We start from the raw sequence: 25,229 nt of genomic DNA, 5'->3' as shown, positions 1-25,229 counted from the left end.
ACTGGAGGGGACACATTTTTTTTTAAAGTAAAAGATCCTGTTTTGATCATTTAAAACAAATCTCTCAGTGGAGTAGCAAGTGCACTTGACCTTGCCCCACCTCTCCCGGAGCACATGCCCAGGCCTCCCCTCCTCTAACCTCCACTCTGCTGGTATCCAGATTGCAGGCAGGTTACGGAAGGAAGGCTCTAGGTTTGTGCCCTTTGTTAGTACCTTCCCCAGTGCTCTGGCAAGGAGAGCTGCAGTTTCTGTGTCTTATATTCCAAACCACCAAGCCATGTAAATTCACAGGAATGTCAATGACCCAGCCTAACCCAGGCATTGTCCCTTTGCTACAAGTTTAACAACAGCTGCTGTGTCCCCAAAGCATCTCCTTTGAGTCCTAATGTTAGAGCTAAGAGTGCAGAGGCTTGAATGGTTTGTCCCTAGTCTGTTCCAGGCGTTTCTTGAGCTCTCTTAGTCTGGGGTTTGGCAGGCTCAAGCTGTGTGTGCATAGAGTGAATACAGAGTTAGGCTGCCAGCACCTGGGGTCCTGTTCCCTGGCCTGGCTGATGAGATGGGTGACATAGCCCAGTCCCCTGTGTCCTGTGGAAATGTTTCACCATGTCTAAAAGGGGCACATAGCTCCCAAATGCAGACCATCTCCTGAAACAAGATGTTGCCTAGCCTGTGCAAGACCATTGTATGAATGACTATAGCCAGCCCCTGGTACTGGCGGACAGTGTCACCAACCCTGGCCTGTGTGTGCCTCCCCAGGGTCCTCCACCAGCAGCCTGGTCCCAGGCCCTGAGCCAGGCCCTCCACCTGCCCTGCATGTCCAGGCTCAGGTGAACAACAGCAACAACAAGAAAGGCACTTTCACGGATGACCTGCACAAGCTGGTGGATGAGTGGACCAGCAAGACAGTGGGGGCTTCACAGCTGAAGCCATCACTCAACCAGCTGAAGCAGACACAGAAGCTACATGACATGGAGGCGATGGCTGGCTGGCCCCCAACCCCTGGCGAGGTGCGGGCTGTAAGTGGGGTGTGGCCAGGTCAAAGGGATAGGGTGGGAGTGGGACTGTGACCACAGGCATCAGCAGAGCAGCAGGTCTTAGCTGAGTGTCAGGTGGCATCTAGGTAGAGCTGTCCTAGGTCTGGTGGATGCAGCCTGGTCCCCACAGTACCAGGTCCACCTATCCTCACTGTGACCTTAGGCTAAAGATGTGTGTGGGGTCTGCACACTGCACCCTGGACCATCTCTTGTTAGACTCAGGTACACCTGGACCAGGTGGAGCAGAAGCCAGGAGCTGCTGTCTTAGATTTTGTCATGGGATTTGTTCCTGTGTCGGGACTATGCCGACCTCAAACCTACTTGAAGGAGTATTCCCTCTCTTTCAATATTGTGAAGGAGTTTGTGCAAGATTGTGTTATTTCTTTCTGAAATGTTTAGCAAAGTTCACTTATGAGACCATCTCAGCTGGCAATTCTTTTTCTGAGTGTGGGAAGGTTTCCCTCTGGCCTGCTATTTTGAAAAACTGCAAACACACAGAAGAGTTGAAAAATCTGAAGGGAACTCTTGTGTACCTCCTATCTGTATGCTGTGATTGACATTTCATTGCTTTTACCATCCCTTGAGGGTAAGGTTTTTGTTATGGATTCAGTTTCTCTTATAGTTTCAGTACCGTGTGGGGTTTCTCTTACTTTCTGTTAATCTCTTTTTTTCTAGCAGTTAGTACATTCTAGATTTATTAAATTCATCTGTAAATTTAGAAATTTATCAGATTTCTAAATTTATTTTCAAATTAATTGGCATTAAAATTCATAACATCTTCTCTTCACCATTAGCAAGATTTGCAGTGATATCTTGTTTTTTATTACAGTATTGGTGACTTCTGAATGTGTGCACAGTCTATTTCTTGAAGGATTTATAAGTTTTATTAGCCTTTTCAAGGAATAATTCTTAGCTTTGATGGTATTCTTTATTGTGTTTCATTAGTTTCTTCCTTAATTATTTTTTTTCCATCTTACATTTTTTCTTCTAGAAAAGTTTATTGAGATGTGAAGTTACTGATTTCCAGCTGTCCTTCTTTTATATAATACAGGCTTCAGGCTACAGAATTCCCTCTAAATGGTTTTAGCTGCAGAGGTTTTAGTATGGAGCATTTTCTTTGACTTTTGGTTCAAAATATTTTACAGTTTCCACTATGATTTTAAATACGATAGCTATTAATCTCCTTGTGATCTTTTTATTTCCTGGCTTTTAGTCTAATTCTACTAATAACAGAACAAAATTTGGGTGTTCTCAGTTTACTAAAATTTGCTGGGACTGGCTTTTTGACCCAGGTTGTCAGTCTTGGCTGTTCAAAGGATAATTGAGGCCAACCTCTTTCATTTCCTCTCACAGCCACATTCCTAGTTTGAAGCTCCCCTATTTCTCTTCTGAATGATGGCAGCACTCTCCCGACAGCTACATCTCCATCATTCTGACTCAAGATTATTCTGTTATTCTGCAACAAAGTTGAGAATCCTTAACATGTTCCTAAAGCCCTGCAGGGTCTTGCCATGAACCCTGGGCAAGCTTGTGTCAGCTCTGCCACTTGGACCCCCCCTACTGGCTCTCAGAGCCTATCCTGAGCTATCCCCCATCCGTCAGCCCTGCTGATCCTGTTGTTCAGATGGTTAGGATTCTTGCTAAGGTTTTTCATTTGTTTATTTTTGTGTTAAATCTAAATAACATGAAATTTATCATTTTAATCATTTTAAGTGTATAATTCAATAATGTTAAGTATCTTCACAGTGTTGTACAGCCATCACTGCTATCCATGTCTAGAACATTTTCATCAGCCAAAACAGAAACTACTCACTAAGGAATAACTCTTCAGTGTCCTCCTCTGGTACCTCCAGTTACCCAGCCACTGTTAACTTTTATTTTACTTTCTGTTTCTATGAATCTGATGACTCTAGTTACTTTTTATAAGTGGAATCATACAGTATTTGTCCTTTCCTGTTTTGCTTTCTTCACTTAATGTTTTCAAAGTACCTTAGTATTGTAGCATGTTTTAGAACTTCATTCTTTTTTCCCATTTTTTTATTGTGGTAAAATACACATAACATAAAATTTGCCACCTTAATCATTTTTAAGTACCAGTGCAGTGGCAGTAACGTACATAATAGTGCGTTACTATTGTTGTTTGCCCATCACCATTACCCATTCCCAGAGTTTCTCACATTGCAAAACCAGAACTCTGTGCTCACTGAGAACAACTTCCCATTTGCGCGCCTTGCCTCACCTGGCCCAGCCTCTGACACCCACAGTTTTACCTTCTGTCTGTATGAGGCTGACTGCTCTAGCTCCTCATATATATGGAATCACACAGTAATTGTATTTTTATAATTGGCTTATTATGTCAAGCATAATGTCATCATTGGTCATCTGTGTTGTAGTGTGTGTCACAATTTCTTTATAAGGCTGAATGATATTCCATGTGTATATGCCACATTTCATTTATTCATCCATCCAGGGACACTTGGGTTACTTCTACCTTTTAGCTACTGTGAATAATGCCACTACAAACATGGGCATGCAGATATCTCTTGGGGACTGTGCTTTCAGTTCTTTGGGGTATATCACTGGATCATATGGTAATTCTACTTTTAATTTTTTGAGAAATTGTCAAACTGTTTTCCATGGTACCTGAACATTTTTACAGTCCTACCAACAATACACAGAGTGTCCAGTTTCTCTTCATTTTTACCAAAATTTCTATTTTCGGTTTTTTTAAGAGTAGCTATCTTAATGGGTGTGAGGCATGATTTATTTGTATTTCCATAATGATCAGTGATGTTGACATATTTTCATGTGTTTATTGGCCATTTGTATATCTCCTTTGGAAAAATAACAATTTAAGTCCTTTCCCCATTTTTTGTTTTTATTATATTAGTACAGAGGTCTTTTATATTTTTTACACTTACTATGCCATGAATTCATAGGGAATGGGTTCCAGCAGCCCAGAGTTCTTTCAGTTGGTTCTCATACAGTGTGCATCTCTGGTTGGAGCAGGCTTCCTTGTTTTTCTGATCATTTTCCTTCACATTTTTCAGAAAGCTATCTCAACTCTTACAGTGCTTAATATGCTCAATACATACTTTAATTCTCTTGGCAAGAATCTTTCCCTTAATTTGTTTGTTCACAGCAATGCCCACTGTATGCTGGGTGACACTGTAGACTCCTCCAGTTTTGCCATGGAAACACCTGTGGGACATTCCTTCCCTTGATATCCACAATGTCAGCTTTCTTGTAGGTTAGCATATAGATGGATTGCCAAAGGAACAACTCCATGTTTTCTAACAGGCCTAGAGAACATGCAGTAGGTGCCTTTCTTCTTTCCCTTTGTGTTAGTCATTTTGGCAAATTACTAGAATATGGTGGTCCTGGCCAAAAGGAAGCCCTTTACCCATTTTTAAATAGCATTGTGGTTATTCTTTTCTTTTTTCTTTTATTTGCTTTTTAATCTTCACTTGAGGATATGTTTATTGATTTTAGAGAGTTTGAGAGGAGAGGGGAGAAAGAGAAAGAGAGAAAGAAACATTGATGTGAAAGAGAAACATAAGTTGCCTCCTGTATGCACCCCAGCCAGGGATTGAACCTGCAACCTAGGTATGTGTCCTGACCAGGGATTGAACCTGCACCCTTTTACCCAACCAAACCACCAAGCCAGGACTAAATAGTGTCATTTTTTGTTACTGAGTTTTAGCAGTTGTTTATTCTGGATAAATTAATGCCTTATCAGATACATAATTTGCAAATATTTTGTGTTATTTTATGGATTGCCTTTTTACTTTGTAGATAGTGCTTTTTGACGCACAAAAGTCTTCAATTTTCACGAAGACCAATTTATCTACTTTTTTCTTCTGTTGCCTGTCTCTGGTGTTGTATCCAAGAAATCATTGCCAAATCCAATGTTGCGAAACTTCCCCTATGACTCCTTCTAAGACTTTAGTAATTTTAGCTCTTATGTTCATCTCTTTAATCCATTTTGAATTAATTTTTATATATGGTATTAAGTAAGGGTTCAACTTCATTCTTTTGTGTATATGCCCAGTTTCCCTAACAGTATTTCTTGAAAAGACTGTCTGTCCTTTCCACATTGAATGGATTTGGCACTTGAATTGAAAACCATTTGACCATATGTGCAAAAGTTTATTTCTGTATTCTCTATTCTGTTCCATTGCTCTGTATGTCTGTCCTTTTGCCAGTATCACACTGTTTTGATTCCCATAGCTTTATTGTACGTTTTGAAACCAGGAAGTAAGAGTTCCCCAACTTTGTTTTTCTCTTTCAAGATAGTTTTGATTATTTGCCATCCCTTAAGACTTCTAATGATAGTTCTTTTTTGGGGGGAGGGGATTATTTCTTGAAAAAAATGCTATTGAGACTTTAATAGTGATTGCATTGAATCAGTATATAACTTTGGGTAGTATTAGCATATTAACAATACTAAGTCTTTCAATTCATGAACATGGGATGCCTTTGCATTTATGTATTTCTTCCTTAATTTCTTTTAGCAATGTTTTGTAGTTTTCACTGCATTAGTCTTTGAACTTTTAAAATTTATTCCTATTTTTATTCTTTTGTATACTATAGTAAATGAAATTATTTTCTTAATTTTCTTTTTAGATCATGTTATCTTTAGATCATGTTATCTACTTATCTTGTTCCTGATTTTACAGGAAAAGCTATCAGTCTTTTACCATTGAGTGTGATGTTCATTATGGGTTTTTTAATAAATGTACATGTGTGTGTACATACATGTGTATACATATGTATGTGAATATATATTTTGTGTGTATGTCTATATATATATTTGGCCTTTATCATATTGAAGAAGTTCCATTCTATTTTTAGTTTGCTGAGTGCTTTTATCATGAAAGAATGTTAGATTTTGTCATGCTTTTTCTGCATTATTAATGGCATTACATTGACTATTATATGTTATCTGTGCATTCCTTGGGTAAATTCCACTTAGTTATGGTGTATACTCCTTCTAATACATTATTGAATTTGTTCTGCTAATATTTTGTTGAGGGTTTTGACACCATTATTCATCAGGGGTATAAAGTCTGTAATTTGCTTGTGATGTGTTTATTTGGCTTTGTTATCAAAATAATGCTGGCCACATAGAGTGAGTTAGGCAGTGTTCTCACTCTTCAGCTTTTTGGAACAGTTTGAGAAACATTGGTGCCCTTTCTTTTTTAAATGTTAGTAAAATTCACTAATGAAGTAAATTGGTACAGGGTTTTTCTCTGTTGAGAAGCTTTTGATTACTGATTCAATTTAACTATTGTTATAAGTCTCTTCAGATTTTGTTTTTTCTTGAGTCATTTCTGCTAGTCAGTATGTTGCAAGAAATTTTCCTGTTTCATGAAAGTTTCCCAGTTTGGTAACTAAAACTTTGTCAATTTGTTCATGTTCTCAAAGAACTAATATGGTTTCATTGATTTTTTTCTATTATTTTTCTGTCCTTTGTTTTTGTTATGGTATACAGTTAGGATTATTGATTTAAGATCTTTTTATTCATTTTTATTCTTTTAATATATTTTATTGATTATGCTGTTACAGATGTCCATATTTTTCTCCCCTCTTCCATGTACCCCCTCCCACCAGCACTCCCCACCTTAGTGTCCATGGGTCATACATATAAATTGTTTGACTTCTCCATTTCCCATGCTATTCATAACATCCCTGTCTGTTTTGTACCTACTATTAATGCTTCTTATTCCCTCTACCTTTTCCCCCATTCTCCCTCTCCCCACTGATAACCCTCCCTGTGATCTCCATTACTATGATTCTATTCCTGTTCTAGTTGCTTAGTTTGTTTTTGTTTTTGTTTTACATTCAGTTATTGATAATTTTGAGTTTGTTGTTATTTTACTATTCATAGTTTTGATAATCTTCTTTTTCTTAGATAAGTCCTGTTAACATTTCATATCCTAAGAGCTTGGTGATGATGCACTGCTTTAACTTGACCTTATCTGGGAAGCACTGTATTTGCCCTTCCATTCTAAATGGTAGCTTTGCTGGATAGAGATCTCTTGGATGTAGGTCCTTGCCTTTCATGATTTTGAATACTTCCTTCCAGCCCCTTCTTGCCTGTAAGATTTCTTTTGAGAAATCAGCTGACAGTCTGATGGGAACTCCTTTGTAGGTAACTGTCTCCTTTTGTCTTGCTGCTTTTAAGATTCTCTCCTTCTCTTGAATCTTGGGTAGTGTAATTATGATGTGCCTTGGTGTGTGCTTCCTTGGATCCAACTTCTTTGGGACTCTCTAAGCTTCCTGTACCTCTTTGAAGTATATTTCCTTTGCCAGATCGGGGAAGTTCTCATTCATTATGGTTTCAAAAAAGTTTTCCATTCCTTGCTATTCATCTTCTCCTTCTGGTACCCCCTCTGATTGGAATTTAGGAACATTTAAAGTTGTCCCAGAGGTTCCTAAGCCTCTCATTTTTTCGAATTCCTGTTTCTTCATTCTGTTCTGGTTGAATGTTTCTTTGTTTCTTCTGCTCCAAACCATTGATTTGAGTCCCAGTTTCCTTCCCATAACTGTTCTCTGTACCTTTTTCTTTATATCACATTTCATATCCTTCACTTTTTCCTCTATTTTGCAACTAATACTAACAACCATTTCTATGAGCATCCTGATTACCAGTGTTTTGAACTCTACATCCAATAAGTTGGCTGTCTCTTCGTTGCTTAGTTCTGTTTTTGGAGTTTTGATCTGTTCTTTAGTTTGGGCCATATTTTTTTTGTCTGGGCATGCCTGTTAAATAGTAAGGAGCAGAGCCTTAACTATTTGCCAGGGCAGGGCAGGGCAACCCAGGTTGCTACATTGTGGCACTGTATGTGGGGGAGGGGTCAGAGAGGGAACATTGCCACTTGCTAAGTTCTGGGTCAACTTTCAGTCACCTCCCATGCTACCCACAAGCAAATTGGGCCCTTCTGGTGCTGATCCCATGGTGGGTGGGTTTGTGTATGTTCTAGGACCTTTGGGTTTCTCCAGTGAACTCTCCTGTGAGGCTGGGAGCTTCTCCTGTTGCCGTAACCCTCACAGGATTTTTCATTCACAGGTTTTGAGGCTTTATTCCAACCTTGCACTGGAACCCTGGGTTGTGTGGTCTGTCTTTGCTCTCCATTTGTTCCTCCCAGTTTATCTGCTCACAAATGTGGGACTGCCAGCTCCACCAGCTGCCACCTTCCTTGGGCCTCCAGCTGCCGGGGCTTCCAACCACTGCCTTACTGTGAGTCCTCTTTGCCCTGGCTGCCCATCTCCACCCCTTCTACCACTCAGGATGAATGTTTCTCTATCTCCTTGGTTGTCAGACTTCATGCAGTTCGATTTTTTGGCAGTATTGGTTATTTTTTGTTTTAAATTTATTGTTGTCCTTCTTTTGGCTGTGTGAATAGGCAAAGTGTATCTTCCTATACCTCCATCTTGGCTAGAAATCTAAGATTCTTCTATCCATATTTCTTCTTTTTCAATATAGATATTTACAGCTATAAATTCCCTGTAAGAACTCTCTTTTCTTTGTCTCAGAAATATAGATCTTTATCTTTTCCTTTTAATTTGTCCCATAGTATTTTCTAATTTCCTTGTAATTACTTCTTTGACCCTTTGATTAAAGTGTGTTGTTTCATTTTGCATGCTTGTAAATCTTCTAGGTTTCCTTTTGTTACTTATTTCTAATTTCATTCATTGTGTTAGAAAAGATACTTTGTATGATTTTAAACTTTTAAAATGTGACTTGTTTAATGGCCTAACATATGGTCTATTCTGGAGAATGTTCCATGTGGTCTTGAAAAGAAGTAAATTTGGCTGCGGTAGGTTGGAATATTCTGTACAAGTTATTAGGGTTAATTGGCTTATGGTGATGCTCAGGGCCTCTCTTTCCTTATTGATCTGTTTTATTCTTTTTTTAAAATTTTTTATTGATTATGCCATTACAGTTGTTCTATTCCCCCCCTTCATTCCCCTCCACCCTACCTCCCCATCCCCAATACCCCCCCTTTAGTTTATAACCATGTATCTCAAGTTCTTTAGATTCTATATTTCACCTACTATTCTTGCCCCCCCATCTATTTTCTATCTACTGTCTATGCTACTTATTTTCTGTACCTTCTCCCCTCTTCTCCTCCTCCCACTCCCCTGTTGCTAACCCTCCTTGAGATCTTCATTTCTATGTTTCCACTCCTGATCTAGCTGTCCTTTTAGTTTGCTTTTGTTTTAGGTGTGGTTGTTAATAACTGTGAGTTTGCTGTCCTTTCACTGTTAATGTCTTTTTAACTTCTTTTTCTTAGATAAGTCCCTTTAACATTTCATATAATAAGGGCTTGGTGATGAAGAACTCCTTGAATTTGATCTTGTCTGAGAAGCACTTTATCTGTCCTTCCATTCTAAATGAAAGTTTTGCTAGATAGAGCAATCTTGGTTGTAGGTCTTTAGATTTCATGACTTGGAATACCTCTTTCCAGCCCCTTCTTGCCTGTAAGGTCTCTTTTGAGAAATCTGCTGACAGTCTGATGGGAACTCCTTTATAGGTGACTGTCCCCTTATCTCTTGCTGCTTCTAGGATTCTCTCCTTCATTTTAATCTTGGCTAATGTAATTATGATGTGCCTTGGTGTGTTTCTTCTTGAGTCCGACTTCTTTGGGATTCTCTGAGCTTCCTGGATTTCTTGGAAGTCTATTTCCTTTGCCAGATTGGGGAAATTCTCCTTTATTATTTGTTCAAATAAGTTTTCCACTGGTGGCTGTTCCTTTCCCCCTTCTGGTACCCCTATAATTCAGATGTTGGAGCGTTTAAAGATGTCCTGGAGGTTCGTTCCTAAGACTCTCCTCATTTTTTCGAATTCTTGCTTCTTGACTCTTTTCTGTTTGGCCATTATTTGCTTTCTTCTGGTCCACTCCATTGATTTGAGTCCCAGTGTCCTTTTCATCACTATTGGTGTCCTATGCAATTCCATTCATTTCAATTAGTTTCGCCTTCATATGTTTGTCTAATTTGTGGCTATAATCAACCAGTTCTGTGAGGATCCTGATGACCAGTGTTTTAAACTGTGCCTCTGAGAGTTTTGCTATTTCTTCATCACTTAGATTTATAGGCTCTGGGGCTTTGAGATCTTCTGGAGCCATTGGTCTTTTCTGGCCTTTTAAGTGTGAGGAGCGGAGCCCTGGACTCCCAGGTCGCTGGGTTGTGACGCTGTATGTGGCCATGTGGTCAGAGTGGGGAAATGGCGGCACCCTCTGCTGTTTCTCACAGCTGGGTGAGGAGCAGAGCCTTAGGTGGTTCACCAGGGCCGGGCCACTCAGAGTCGCTGGGTTATGAGGCTGTATGTGGAGGTGGGGTCAGAGTGGGGAAATGGCGGCGCCCTCCTCCGCTGCCGCTTGCTGCGGGGACCCGCTGGGTTCCGGTCCAATCGCCCACTCCCTCACCCGTCTATCCGCGAACAGATGCATGACCACAGTCAACCCGCAGCCCTGCTCCCTCGCTGTTTCCCCACTGTCGGTCGCTGGCTGGGTTGCTTGCTCGGTCTCTCACTAGGTCCAACCCTGTGCCTGGATTCCACAGGCCTGAGTCCAACTGACCAAGTTTTCCTGTGCAACCCCGCTCTACCAGCTGCTGGTTTTGCCCCTCTTACTGGTCAGGCTGAAGAATTTGTTGTTAACAGACTTCCGAAAAGTTCAATTTTCTGTGTTCTGGCTGTGTTTTCTGTTGCTAATATTTAGTTGTCTCTAAATTTGGTTGTGTGAGAAGGCACGGCTTTATCCTCCTATGCCTCCATCTTGACGGAAGTCTCAGTTTTATTCTTAATTGAGAGTGCTGTATTAAAGTCTGCAACTGTTAGTGTAGAATTGTCTATTTTTCTCTTTAGTTTCCTCTCTGTATCACAGAAGTTGGAGCTCTTTTGTTAGCTGCATACAAATTTATATATCTTGATGGGTTAAACCTTTTATCAATATTTACTGTCCTTCTTTGTCTCTTGTAATCTTTTTTTACCCAAAATCTATTTTGTCTGATAATAAAATAGCCACCCAGCTCTCTTTTTCCATCCTTTTACTTTCTACCTATTTGTGTCTTTGTATCTTAAAAGAGCATTTTACAAATAAGTATATAGATCAACCAAATTTTATTCGTTCTGCCTATCTCTGTTTATTAATTAGAGTTTAATCCACTTATATTTGAAGAAATTATAGATAGGAGAGGATTTCTGCCATCTAACTATGTTTTCTATGTCTCATAGATTTTTATTCTTCAATTCTCCATTATCATTTTTCAAATATTTGACTTTTTTTCTAGTGTATAATTTTGATTCCTTTTTCTTTACTTTTGTATGTGTAGATGGGACTACCTTGGAGATTAGAATTAACATCTTAATTTGTGACAACCTGCTTTGAGTAATAACAGTTTCCAATAGTACGTAAACCCTCTGTTCCTATTCATCTCCATCCTGCTGCCTTTGTATTGTTTTGTCACAGATTGAATATTTGAATATATGCTCAGTAACATACATTTATAATAATTATTTGCCTTTTAAATTATATATGAGAAACAAAGAATTAAAACTAAAAGTATAATATATTTATCTATTCAGTTATCTTCTTTATTTCTTCATGTGGCTCTGAGTTACTGTTTATTAACTTTTCATTTTAGCCTGAGGACTCCCTTTAGCATTTCTTGAGGGCCTATTTTTTAGTAAAAACCTCTCTTAGGTTTTGTTTATTCTAGAGTCTTAATTTTTCTTTCATTCTTTTAAAAAATTTTTTTGTAATTTTTCATTACCATTTATTCACCTTATACCCTCTTCCATGTCCACCCACGTCCCTTCCTGCAATCATCACACTGTTGACCATGTCCAAGAGTCCTTTTCCCTTTTGCTTGATCCTTCACCCCCTAACTGCATCCCACCAAGAACTGTCATCCTGCTCTCTATGAGTCTGTCTCTATTTTGCTTATTAGTTCAGTTCATTCATTAGATTCCATATACAAGTGAAATATGGCATTTATCTTTTCTGACTTGCATATTTCACTTAGCATAATGTTCTCCAGATCCATCCATGCTATCACGAAGGGTAAAATTTTCGTTTTTTTGATGGCTGAGTAGTATTCTATTGTGTAAATGTACTATAGTTGTTTTATCCACTCATCTACTGAGGACACTTGGGCTGCTTCCAAATCTTGGCTACTGTAAGTAATGCTGCAGTGAACACCAGGGTGCTTATATTCCTTTAAATTACTGTTTCAGGTTATTTCAAATAAATTCCCAGAAGTGGAATTGCTCAGTCACAAGGCAGTTCCATTTTTAATTTTCTAAGGAAACATCATACTGCTTTCCACAGTGGCTGCACCAGTCTGCATTCCCACCAGCAGTGCAAAAGTATTCCCCTTTCTTCACATCCTTGCCAGCACTTGTATTTTTTGATTCATTGATGACAGCCATTCTGACAAGTATGAGGTGATATCTCATTGTGGTTTCCTGAGGAAATACATCAGAAAAAATATTGCTATGAACCGTGTCCAAGATTTTACTGCCTATGTTTTCTCCTAGGATTTTTGTGACTTGGGGTTTAACATTTAAGATTTTAATTCATTTTTAATTTATCCTTGTGTGTGGCATAAAAGGGCGTCTAGTTTCATTTTTCTGTACAAATCTGTCCAATTTTCTCAATCCATTTATTGAATAAACTATGTTTAGTGCATTATATGTGCTTGCTTCCCTCTGTCAAATATTAATTGACTATGTGTGTGGATTTATTTCTGGGTTATCTGTTCTGTTCCATTGATCTATGTGTCTGTTTTTGTGCCAGTGCCATTTTTTAAAAAGATTTTGTTTATTTATTTTTAGACAGGGGAAGGTAGGGGGAAAGAAAGGGAGAGAAACATCAATGTGCAGTTGCCTCTTACCCATCCCCCACCGGGGACCTGACCTGCAACCCAGGCAAGTGCCCCAGACTGGGAATCGAACTAGTGACCCTTTGGTTCACAGGCTGGAGCTTAATCCACTGAGCCATATCAGTCAGGGCCTGTGCTGTTTTGATTATTATGGCCTTATAATATAGTTTGATATTAGGTAGCGTGATTCCGCCAACTTCCTTCTTTCTCAAAATCACTGTTGCCGTTTAGGGTCTTTTGTGGTTCCATGAAAATTTCTGAAATATTATTCTAGTTCTGTGAAACATATCATTGGTATCTTGATAGGAATTGCATTGAATCTACAGATTGCTTTGGGTAGTATGGACATTTTAATTATGTAAATTCTTTCTATCTATGAACATGGTGTATGTTTCCACTTATTTGTATCTTCTTCAATTCCTTTCTTCAGTGTCTTGAAATTTTCTGAGTATAGGTTTTTAAATCATTGGTTAGATTTATTCCTAGGTATTTTATTCTTTTTGGAGCAATTGTGAATGGGATTGTTTTCTTAATTTCACTTTCTGATAATTCATTATTGGCATATAAAAATATAACAGATTTCTAGATACTAATTTTGTATTCTACTACCACACAGAATTTATTTATCAGTTCTAGTAATTTTTGATAACCCTTTTGGGGTTCTCTTTGTATAGTATCATGTCATCTGCAAATAATGACAGTTTTGCTTCTCCTTTCTAATTTGGATACCTTTTGTTACTTCTTGTCTGATTGCTAGGGCTAGGACCTCCAGTACTATATTCATTAAGAGGGCAAAAGTGAGACCACTTACAGTTTTTGCCCACTTAGTATGATGTTCACAGTGGATTTGCCATATATGGCCCTTACTATATTTGGTGTGTTCCCTTTATTCACACTTTGTGGAGAGTTTTTATCATTAACAGATGTTAGATTTTATCAAATGCTTTCCTGCTTTTATTTATATCATCATGTGGTTTTTCTTCATTTTGTTTATGTGGTATATTACATTTATTGATTTGTGAATCTTGTACCAACTCTGCATTTCTGGAATAAATCCCACTTGGTCATGGTGTATGATGTTTTTGATGTATTGCTGTATTTATTTTTACTAATATTTTGTTGAGGATATTAGCATCTCTGTTCATCAGGTATATTGGCATATAATTCTCTTTTTTGTAATCTCCTTTTTTATTTTATTTTTTTAAATTACTTTATTGTTGTTCAAGTACAGTTGTGTGCATTTACCTCCCCAACACCACCTTCCATACCCCAGCCATCCCTATCTCCCTCCCTTGCTTCTATCCACCTGCCCTGGTTTTGTTCATGTGACCTTTATAGTTGTTCCTGAAAACACTTCCCACCTTCCCCTTCATTATCCCCTCCCACCTCCTCTCTGGTTACTGTCAGATTGTTTTTAATTTCAATATCTCTGGTTATATTTTGCTTGCTTGTTTGTTGATTAGGTTCCACTTAAAGGTGAAATCATATGGTATTTGTCCATCGTCTGGCTTATTTCACTTAGCATAATGCTTTCCAGTTCTATCCATGCTGTACCAAAGGGTAGGAGCTTGTTCTTTCTTTCCTCCTGTTGCATAGTATTCCATAATGTAAATGTACCACAGTTTTTTGATCCATTCATTTCCTGATGGGCACTTAGGTTGCTTCCAGCTCTTAAGTATTGTAAATTGTGCTGCTGTGAACATTGGGATGCCTAAGTTCTTCTTTATAGATGTTTCCGTGTTCTTAGGATATAATCCCAGCAGTGGAATTGCCAGATCAAAAGGCAGTTTCATTTTTAGTTTTCTGAGGCTATTTCATACTGTTTTCCTCAGTGGTTGCACCAGTATGCATTTTCACCAGCAGTGTAGTAGGGTTCCCTTTTCTCCACAACCTCTCCAACACTTACTTATTGATTTGTTTATGATGACCGTTATCACCAGTGTGAAGTGGCATCTCATTGTGGTTTCAATTTGCATCTCTCCAATAGCTAGTGATGCTGAACATCCCTTCATATGGCCCTCTGTATGTCCCTCCTTCCTTGGAGAAGTGTCTGTTCAAGTCTTTTGCTCATTTTTTAATTTGGTTGTTTGTCTTTTTGGAGTGGAGTCGTGTGACTTCTTTATATATTTTGGAGATCAAACCCTTGTCTGAAGTATCATTGACAATTCTATGTTTTCCCATATAGTCGCTTCTCTTTTCATTTTAATGCTGTTTTCTTTAGCCATGCAGAAGCTTTTTAATTTGATGAAGTCCCATTTGTTAATTCTTTCCTGTATGTCCCTGCTTTAAGGGATCTGTTTGTAAAGATATTGCTGCCTAGAATGTCTGAAATTCCTGCCAGTGTTTTTCTCTATGACTTTTATATTTAAGTCTTTTATCCACCTTGAATTTATTTTGTCTATGGTGTAAGTTGGTGATCAAGTTTCTTTTTTTTTTTTTTTTTGCATGTAGCTGTCCAGATGTCCCAACACCACTTGTTAAAAGAGGCTGTTTTACTCCATTTTGTGCTTCTGCCCTCTTTTTCAAATATTAATTGACCATAGAAGACTTTGGTTTATTTCTGGGCTTCTCTATTCTATTCCAGTGATCTATGTGTCTGTTCTTTTTTTTGTTGTTGTTGATTATGCTGTTACAGTTGTTCTATTCCCCCCTTCATTCCCCTCCACCCTACCCCCCCACCCCCACCATTACCCTCCCTTTAGGTTATGACCATGTGTCTGAATTCCTTTAGATTCTATATTTCCCATGCTATTCTTGCCCCCCATCTATTTTCTATCTACTGTCTATGCTACTTATTTTCTGTACCTTCTCAGCCCTTCTCCTCCTCCCACTCCCCTGTTGCTAACCCTCCTTGAGATCTTCATTTCTATGTTTCCACTCCTGATCTAGCTGTTCTTTTAGTTTGCTTTTGTTTTAGGTGTGGTTGTTAATAACTGTGAGTTTGTTGTCCTTTCACTGTTCATGTTTCTTTAACTTCTTTTTCTTAGATAAGTCCCTTTAACATTTCATATAATAAGGGCTTGGTGATGATGAACTCCTTGAATTTGATCTTATCTGAGAAGCACCTTATCTGTCCTTCCATTCTAAATGAAAGTTTTGCTGGATAGAGCAATCTTGGCTGTAGGTCTTTGGATTTCATGACTTGGAATACCTCTTTCCAGCCCCTTCTTGCCTGTAAGGTCTCTTTTGAGAAATCAGCTGACAGTCTGATGGGGACTCCTTTGTAGGTGACTGTCCCCTTATCTCTTGCTGCTTCTAGGATTCTCTCCTTCATTTTCATTTTGGCTAATGTAATTATGATGTGCCTTGGTGTGTTCCTTCTTGGGTCCAGCTTCTTTGGGACTCTCTGAGCTTCCTGGATTTCTTGGAAGTCTATTTCCTTTGCCAGAGTGGGGAAATTCTCCTTTATTATTTGTTCAAATAAGTTTTCCACTGGTGGCTGTGCCTTTCCCCCTTCTGGTACCCCTATAATTTGGATGTTGGAGCGTTTAAAGATGTCCTGGAGGTTCCTAAGACTCTCCTCATTTCTTTGAATTCTTGCTTCTTGACTCTTTTCTGTTTGGCCATTATTTGCTTTCTTCTGGTCCACTCCATTGATTTGAGTCCCAGTTTCCTTTTCATTGCTATTGGTGTCCTGTGCAATTCCATTCATTTCAATTAGTTTCGCCTTCATATATTTGTCTAATTTGTGGGTATAATCAACCAGTTCTGTGAGGATCCTGATGACCAGTGTTTTAAACTGTGCCTCTGAGAGTTTTGCTATTTCTTCATCGCTTAGATCTATGGGCTCTGGGGCTTTGAGATCTTGCGACATTTTTGGTCTTTTCTGGCCTTTTAAGTGTGAAGAGCGGAGTCTTGGACTCCCAGGTCGCTGGGTTGTGACGCTGTATGTGGGGGCGTGGTCAGAGCGGGGAAATGGCGACCCCCTCTGCTGTTTCTCACAGCTGGGTGAGGATTAGCGTCTTAGGTGGTTCACCAGGGCCGGGCCACTCAGAGTCGCTGGGTTATGAGGCTGTATGTGGAGGTGGGATCAGAGCGGGGAAATGGCGGCGCCCTCCACTGTCGCTTGCAGCGGGGACCCGCTGGGCTCCGGTCCAACCGCCCACTCCCTCACCTGTCCGCCTGCGCACAAATGCGCAACCACAGTCAACACGAAGCACCGCTCCCCCGATGTCTCCCCTGCGGTCGCTCACTAGGTCCAACCCTGCACCTGGATTCCTCGTGTCTGGATTCCGCACCTGAGTCCAGCTGACCGAGACCTCCTGTGCAGTCCCGCTTCACCAGCCGCTGGTTTTGCCCCTCTTACTGGTCAGGCTGAAGAATTTGTTGTTAACGGACTTCCGAAAAGTTCAATTTCCCGTGTGCTGGCTGTGTTTTCTATTGCTAATATTTAGTTGTCTCTAAACTTGGTTGTATGAGAAGGAACGGCACATCCACCTATGCCTCCATCTTGGCGGAAGTCTATGTGTCTCTTCTTGTGCTAGTATCAGGCTATTTTCATTACAGTGGCCTTGTAATACTGTTTGGTATCAGATATTGTGATCCCTCCTACTTTGTTCTTCTTTCTCAAAATTGCTGCAGCTTTTCAGGGTCATTTGTGGTTCCATGTAAATTTTTGAAATAGTTGTTCTGTATCTTTGAAATATCATTGGTACTTTAAAAAAGATTGCATTGAATCTATAAATTGCTTTGGGTAGTATGGACATATTGATGATGTTAACTCTTCCACTCCAAGAACATGGTACATGTTTCCATTTGTTTGTGTCTTCCTTAATTTCGTTCTTCAGTGTTGTAGTTTTCTGAGTGCAGGTCTTTTACATCATTATTTAGGTTTAATCCTAGGTACTTGATTTTTCTTGTTGCTATATCAAATGGAATTTTTTGCTGATTTCTGTTTCTGATATTTCATTGTTGGTGGGCTAAAATTCCTTTGATTTCAGAATATTGACTTTTTATCCCACTGATTTACCCAATTTACTTATTAGGTCAAGGAGTTTTTGGTGAAGTCTATATGATTTTTCATGTACACTATCATGTCATCTGCAAACAATGACAGCTTTGCTTCCCCCTTTCCAATTTGGATGCCTTTTATTTCTGTTCCTGGTCTGATTACTGTTTCCAGGACTTCTAATGCTATGTTGAGTACAAGTGGTAAAAGTGGACATCCTTGTATAGTTCATAATCTTAGTGGGAAAGCTTTTAGTTTTTGACCATTGAGTATGATGTTGGCTGTAGGTCTCTCATATATGGCCTTTATTATGTTGAGGAATGCTCCCTCTATTTCTTCTTTGGTGAGTATTTTTATCATAAATGGGTGCTGTACCTCATCAAATGCTTTTTCTGCAGCTATTCATATGATCATTTGGTTTTTGTCTTTGGTTTTGTTTTTCTGATGTATTACATTTATTCATTTGTGAATATTGTACCATCTTGCAACCCTGAGATGAATCCCACTTGGTCATGGTGTATGATCTTTTGGATATATTGTTGGATGCGATTTGCCAATATTTTGTTGAGGATTTTAGCGTCTATGTTCATCAGCGATATTGGCCTGAAGTTTTCTTTCTTTGTTGTGTCTCTATCTGGTTTTGGAATTAGGATGATGCTGGCTTCATAAAAAGAGTTTGGGAGTCTTACATCATTTTGGATTTTTTGGAATAATCTGTGAAGAATAGGGGTTAGCTCTTCCTTATATGCTTTGTAGAATTGTCCTGTGAAACCATCTGGTCCAGGGCTTTTGTGTGATGGGAGTTTTTTGATGACTGCTTCAATTTCATCTGCTGTTATTGGTGGTATGTTCAGGCTTTCTGCTTCTTCTTCATTGAGTTTTGAAAGATTCTATTTTTCTAGAAATTTGTCCATTTCACCTAGGTTTTCAAATTTCTTGGCATGCAGTTCTTCATAGTAATTTCTTACAATCCTTTGTATTTCTGTGGGATCAGTTGTAATCTCTCTTCTTTCATTTCTGATTGTGTTTATTTATGTACTCTTGTTCTTTTTTCATGAGTCTGCTTAAAGGCTTGTCAATTTTGTTATCTTTTCAACAAAACAGCTCCTGGATTCATTGATCCTTGGAATTGTGCTGGTAGTCTCTATGTCATTTAATTTTGCTGTGATGTTGGTTATTTCCTTTCTTCTACTTTCTCTGGGCTGTCTTTGTTGTTGTTCTTCGAGTTCTTGTAGGTGTAGTGTTAGGTTGTTTGTTTGAAATATTTCTATCTTTTTTAAGTAGGCCTGTATTGCTATGAACTTTTCTCTCAGGACTGCCTTCCCTGTGTCCCATAAGTTTTGGGTTGTTGTGAGCTCATTTTCATTTGTTTTCAGAAACTTTTTGATTTCTAATTTCATTCTTGACCCATTCGTTGTTTAATAGCATGCTATTCAATCTCCATGATTTTGTGTGTTTTGGGTTTTTTCCTTTGGGGTTGGTTTTCTGTTTCATTCAGTCCCTTGTGGTCAGAGAAAATACTTGGTATGATTTCAATTTTCTTGAATTTGTTGAGGCTTATTTTGTGTCCTATCATGTGGTCTATCTTTGAAAATGTTCCATGTGCATTTGAAAGAATGTGTATTTAGCTTCTTTGGGATGAAAGGCTCCGTGTACATCAATTAAGTGCATATGATCTAGGGTATTGTTCAGTGCCACAATATCTTTGTTAATAGTTTGTTTGGAAGATCTGTCCATTTTTGACAGTGGGGTGCTAAAACCCCCTATTATTGTGTTGCTCTTACTATCTTTCTTGAAGTCCTCCCAAGATTTTCTTTATGTATTTTGGTGTTTCTTTATGTATGTTGGATGCATATATTTTTATGTTTATGTCTTCGTAATGGATTCTTCCCTTGAGTATTATGAAGTGACCTTCTGGATCTGAGTTTATGACTCTTTTTTTGAAGTGTCTCTTGTCTGATATGAGTAATGCTACCTCAGCTTTTTTTCTGTCCATTTACTTGGAAAATTTGTTTCCAGCCCTTCACTTTGAGTATGTTTAGATTTTTTGTCTTGAAGTGGTTCTTTTGTAGGCAGCACATATGTTGGTCATGATTTCTTATTCATTCAGCTGTTCCATGTCTTTTTTTTAATCAATAATTATTTTTTATATAATTTTATTTATTTTTCAAGTACAGTTTTTTGTCTATTTCTCCCATCCCAGCTCCCCCCCCGCCCCGTGCTCCCCACCTCCCTTCCATTTCCATTTCTTTTGATTGGAACATTTAATCGATTTACTTTTAAGGTTATTATTAGTACCTACTTAATCACTGCCATTTTTTCGTACCTGTGTTTCTCTCTCTCACTTTTTTTTTCCCTCTTCTTAAAGCAGACCCTTTAGTATCTCTTGCAGAGCTGGTTTGGAGGAGGTGTATTCTTTTAGATTTGTTTTGTCTGGGAAGCTCCTTATTTGGCCTTCCATTTTGGGAATCTTGCTGGATAGAGGAGTCTTAGTTTTAGGGCTTTGGTTTTCATTGCTTGGAATATTTCTTGACAGTCTCTTCCAGCTTGGAGCATTTCCATTGAGAAATCAGCTGCTAGCCTTATTGGGGCTCCCTTGTAGGTTACTTCCTCTTTCTCCCTTGCTGCCTTTAAAAATCTCTCTTTGTCTTGGAATTTTGTCATTTTAATTATGATGTGTCTTGGAGTGGGCCTCTTTGGGTTCCTCTTGATTGGGACGCTGTGTTTCCTGGATTTGTGGGACTTTTTTTCCTCATCAAATTAGGGAAGTTTTCCCTCATTACTTTTTCAAAAAAGTTTTCAGTCCCTTGCTCCTCTTCCCCTTCTGGTATCCCGATTATACAGATATTATTATGCTTCATGTTGTCTTGCATATCCTTTAACACCTCTTCCTTCTTTCTCAGTCTTTTTTTCTTTTTCGTGCTCTTTCTGGGTGTTTTTTTCTACCTTGTCCTCCAGCTTGCTGACTCAGTTCTTTGTTTCATCTAGCCTTCTTTTGATTCCTTTTGCTGTGTTTTTCAGTTCAGAAATTGTATTCTTCATTTCCTCTTTGCCCTTGATGATAGTTTCTTATTTCCTTTTATATGTTGATATAGTTTGCAGTGAGTTCATTGTAGTTTCCCTGTAATTTTTGATAGTTCTTTGTGAGCTCCTTGAACTTGTTGATAAACATTCCTTTGAACTCAGTATCTGATGGTTGACTTGCCTCTAGTTCATTAAGCCTTCTTTCTGAGGCTTCCTCTTTTCCTTTCATTTGGGGGTTATTTATTTGTCTTCCCATTATTTGTGAGACTCTTCTTGCTAGCCTCTGCTTCTTAAATTGATCTGTTCTGCCTCCCTGTATTTGTGGTGTGAACTTCTATGGTAGGATACCTGTGATATTCAATGCTGCAATACCCTTGATCTCCTGACCTTGTTGGTCTTGAGCTGTCATTTATGTTGGCTCTCTGGATGTATTTGGGTTGATTGTTGTTGGGTCTTTCTTTGGTGGGTCCTTCCATCCATGTGGTTAACTGAGGGTCACTCCACCCACCACGTCTTTTGTGATGTTATTATGCAGGTGTTACAGGTCGTGTCAAAGCTTGCTCTTCTGTCCATCCAAGGTTTGTTTGTTTGTTTGTTTGTTTGTTTCAAGAGGGGAAGGCAGGGAGAAAGAGAGGGAGAGAAACATCAATATGTGGTTGCCTCTCACACGCCCTCTACGGGGGACCTGGCCTTCAACCCAGGCATGTGTCTTGACTGGGAATCCAACCGGTGACCCTTTGATTCACAGACCAGCACTCAACCACTGAGCCATACCGGCCAGGTCAAATTTTTGAGGCTTCTCTCTCACTGTTATTGTTTGCTCTGGGTAATTTCTCCACTATTTAATTGTGCTTCCAGATTTGTCCTGGGTTGGGTGGAGGTTAGTGTGGCTCCCGCTTACTCCTTCATCATCTTTCTTAATAAAGGAAGGTCTGTTGGTGGTTCTTTTGTTGATGGGTTCTCTCTTCCAGCAGGTATACTGGGGTTCACAGCCTCCACCTACTCTTTTATGTGATCAGTTGGAGGGGGAAGGCAAAATGAATTAAGACAGCAGGAGTGTATTCTATGGGATTTAAATTACCAACACATAAAAAAGAGATAGGAGTTCCTTTGAATATGTATAGTATTAACTGAGATATTTCACCCAACTAGGCACTTTTTTGAAAGGTTGGGAAAAAGGTAAGAGTCTTATTAGAGGGAGAAAGGATTATGAGGTGAATCCAGAAAACAGCTTGTGTGAGGTTATATTATGAGATACAGTGAAAGGATAGAAAGTAGGCATAGTGTGCAAGAAAATAGAGTTAACCACAACAGTAATAAAGTCTGGAAGACAGTAAGCTTGGCTAAGATCCGGGAGTGGTGCTGTGTAGTATTTGCAATTGTATGGAACAACAATTATTTATAATAATACTGGAATCACCATCCTATGACAGAATCTATGCGATTTGAATAACAGGAATAAGAAGCACATGACCTAGAGTAATATGGTATTGGAACGCAAGTGAAATGAAATAAAGAAAATTAAAAATACACTATGAAAGAGAGAACAAGGAAAACCAGTCAAATAATGCAATTAAACAATCTAAATGAAGAAAACTAAACAAAGAAATGAAATTTCAAAATACTCTTAAAATAAAAGAATTAAAATAATGAAAAACTAATAATAATACAAATAAACAATAACTTGCAAGTTCTTTGAAATAACAAAGTGAAGTTTGTCTCAGTTTCTCAGTTGCTGGGATTATCTCTCTTTGGGTCTGACTCAGATCCTTTCTCAGCTCCAGGTCTTAATTGTCTCACTTGTGGGGAAGGGGAAAAAAAAAAAAAAACAGCCTCCTGCTGGCTTTAAACAGTCCAAGCAAATTCTTCCTGGCTACAGCAGGCTGAGGGAGTTGGGGTTTCTATTTTCTTCCTTCCTGTGGTTTTGCACAGATGGGGGCCAGGTCTGGGCTGCATTCTTCATAGTTGCCCAGTCTGCAGTTCAGTTCCACAGTTCACTACTGGGCTCCCAGTGCCCTTCTGCGCCAGGCCTACACCTTCAGTACACCAGTTGAGCTGTCCTGGAGGTGCACCATTCAGGGGCAACTCACACACCACCTTCCTGCTGTTTGCTGTTCTACGTGCTAGGCACTCTCAAAGTCTCTTCAGGGTAGTTCAGCTCCCCCAATGAGTTAAGTCTTTCTGGGGATTGCTGACTCCCTGAGCCCTACTGCTCTCCTCAGCGGGTGGGTTGGTGGGGGGCCTCCTTCCCCTTAGTTAGTCAGTCTCCTACTTCCTCTTAGCTTGCCAGTCTGCAATACCTTTATCTGATTTTGGAATTAGGACAATGCTGGCCTTGTATAGTGAGCTCAGCTGTCTTCCTTTTGAATATTTTTGGACTCCTTTGATAAGAGCAGGTGTTAGTTCTCCTCAGAATGTTTGGTAAAATTCACCTGTGAAGCCATCTGGTCTAGGGCATTTGTTTGTTGCAAGTTTTGTGATTACTGCTTCAGTTCCACTAGGTGTAATCTGTCTATTCAGATTATCTGATTCTTCCTGATTTAGTTTTGGAAGATTGTATGTTTGTAGGAATTTATCCAGCTTGTCCAATTTGTTGTCGTATAGTAGTTTTATGGTATCTTACAGTCCTTGGTATTTTTTGGTGTCAGTTGTTATACCTCCTCTTTCATTTCTAATTTTATTTATTTGGGTCCCTCTCTCTTTTTTCCTTGATAAGTCAAGTTAAAGGTTTGTTGATCTTGTTTCTCTTTTCCAAGTACTAGCTCTTAGTTTCATTGATTTGTATTGTTTTTTAAGACTATTTCATTTATTTCTGCTCTGATCTTATTATTTTCTTTCTTCTATTCACTTTTTTGTTGCTTGTTGTTCTTTTCCAAATTTTTTAAGTGTAATGTTAGATTTTTTTAATCTAAGATTTTTCTTCTTAATTGAGGTAGTCCTCTAATGCTGTGAATTTCCTTCTTAGGACTGCTTTCTCTCTGCCCCATAAGTTTTTGGTATTTTGTCCTCATTTTCTTTGTTGCAAGGTATCTTTGATTTCTTCCTTGATGTTGTTATTAATCCATTCATTGTTTAATGTGTTATTTAGCTTACATGTCATTGTGTATTTTTCACTTTTCTCATGATTGATTTCTAGTTTTATAGGATTATGGTCGGAGAGGATGCTTGATATGATTTCAGTCATTTTAAATTTATTAAGATTTGTTTTGTGTCCTAACATAAGATCTAGCCTAGAAAATGTTCCACATGCACTTGAAAAGAATGCACTTGTGTATTCTTTTCAGTGCACTTGGGTGTCCTAACATGAGGTCTATCCTAGAAAATGTTCCACATGCACTTGTGTATTCTGCTGCTTTGGGATGAAATGCTCTGTAAATACCAATTAAATCCATTTTATCTCATGTGTCATTTAAGGCACCTGCCCCTGTTGATTTTTTTGTCAGGAAGATGTATCCATTGAAGTCAGTGGGGTGTTAAATTCTTTACTCTTACTGTATTTCTGTCAATCTCTCCTTTTATGTCCCTCAAGATTTGCTTTACATATTTAGGTGCTCCTGTGTTGGTTGTGTAAATGTTTACAGGGTTATATCCTATTGTTGGGTTTTTCCCTTTATCAATATTTAATGTCTTTGTCACTTACTATAGCCTTGGTTTTTACATCTCTTTTGTCAGATTTAAGTATTGCTACACCAGCCTTTTTTTCCATCTTTCCATTTGCATGAACTATCTTTTTCCATCTCAATACTTTAGGACTGTGTATTTTTCATTCTGAGGTTGGTCTCTTGGAGTCAGCATATATATGGGTCTTTTTTTTTTTTTTCTTCTTAAAGCAAGCTCTTTCACCTTCGTTGCAATACTGGTTTGGTGGTAACAGATTCCTTCAGATTTTTTGGCGGGGGGGGGCGGTTCTGGGAAGCTCGCTATTTGTCCTCAATTTTAAATGATAGCGTCAGTTTTAGGTCCTTTTTTTTCATTGTCTTGAATATTTCACACCATTCCATTCTGGTCTGAAATGTTATTGTTGAGAAATCAGATGACAGCCTAATGGAAGCTCCTTTGTATGTAACTAACTGCTTTTTTTTTTTTGCAGCTTTTAAGATTTTTGTCTTTAAGCTTTGCTATTTTTTGTGCATAAATTGTTATTTATTTTTTAAATATATTTTATTGATTATGCCGTTACAATTGTCCCACTTCCCCCCTTCATTCCCCTTCACCCTATACACACCCTCCCCCCATTCCCCCACCGTTAGTTCATGTCCATGTGTCACAAGTTCTTTAGCTTCTACATTTCCCATACTATTCTTGCCCTCACCCCTGTCTATTTTCTACCT

At 38.7% G+C, this 25,229-nt stretch overlaps 1 protein-coding gene and 1 pseudogene across 10 annotated transcripts in view; one reads left to right on the top strand and one right to left on the bottom strand.

Moving 5' to 3' along the window:
- The window catches only part of WNK2 (WNK lysine deficient protein kinase 2), a 149,328-nt gene that overhangs the window by 105,292 nt on the left and 18,807 nt on the right, over positions 1–25,229 (top strand). For 7 of the 10 annotated variants that reach the window (XM_037138344.2, XM_053662648.1, XM_053662654.1 and 4 more), the window contains one exon: positions 757–1,016. The exons of 2 other annotated variants lie outside the window; for them this stretch is intronic. In XM_037138344.2, coding sequence (XP_036994239.2) covers positions 757–1,016 — 260 coding nt within the window. The remainder of the gene's footprint in view (positions 1–756; positions 1,017–25,229) is intronic. One more of the 10 variants, XM_053662649.1, reaches the window with a different exon arrangement.
- Positions 3,955–4,389, bottom strand: LOC119044124 (60S ribosomal protein L21-like; annotated as a pseudogene).

Source organism: Artibeus jamaicensis, unplaced genomic scaffold (assembly GCF_021234435.1).
Source record: "Artibeus jamaicensis isolate MK-2021 breed Jamaican fruit bat unplaced genomic scaffold, CSHL_Jam_final contig_264, whole genome shotgun sequence".
NCBI classification, from domain to species: Eukaryota; Metazoa; Chordata; class Mammalia; order Chiroptera; family Phyllostomidae; genus Artibeus; species Artibeus jamaicensis.
The sequence above is the reverse complement of the archived record's forward strand: the minus strand, read 5'-3'. Positions and strand labels throughout refer to the sequence as shown.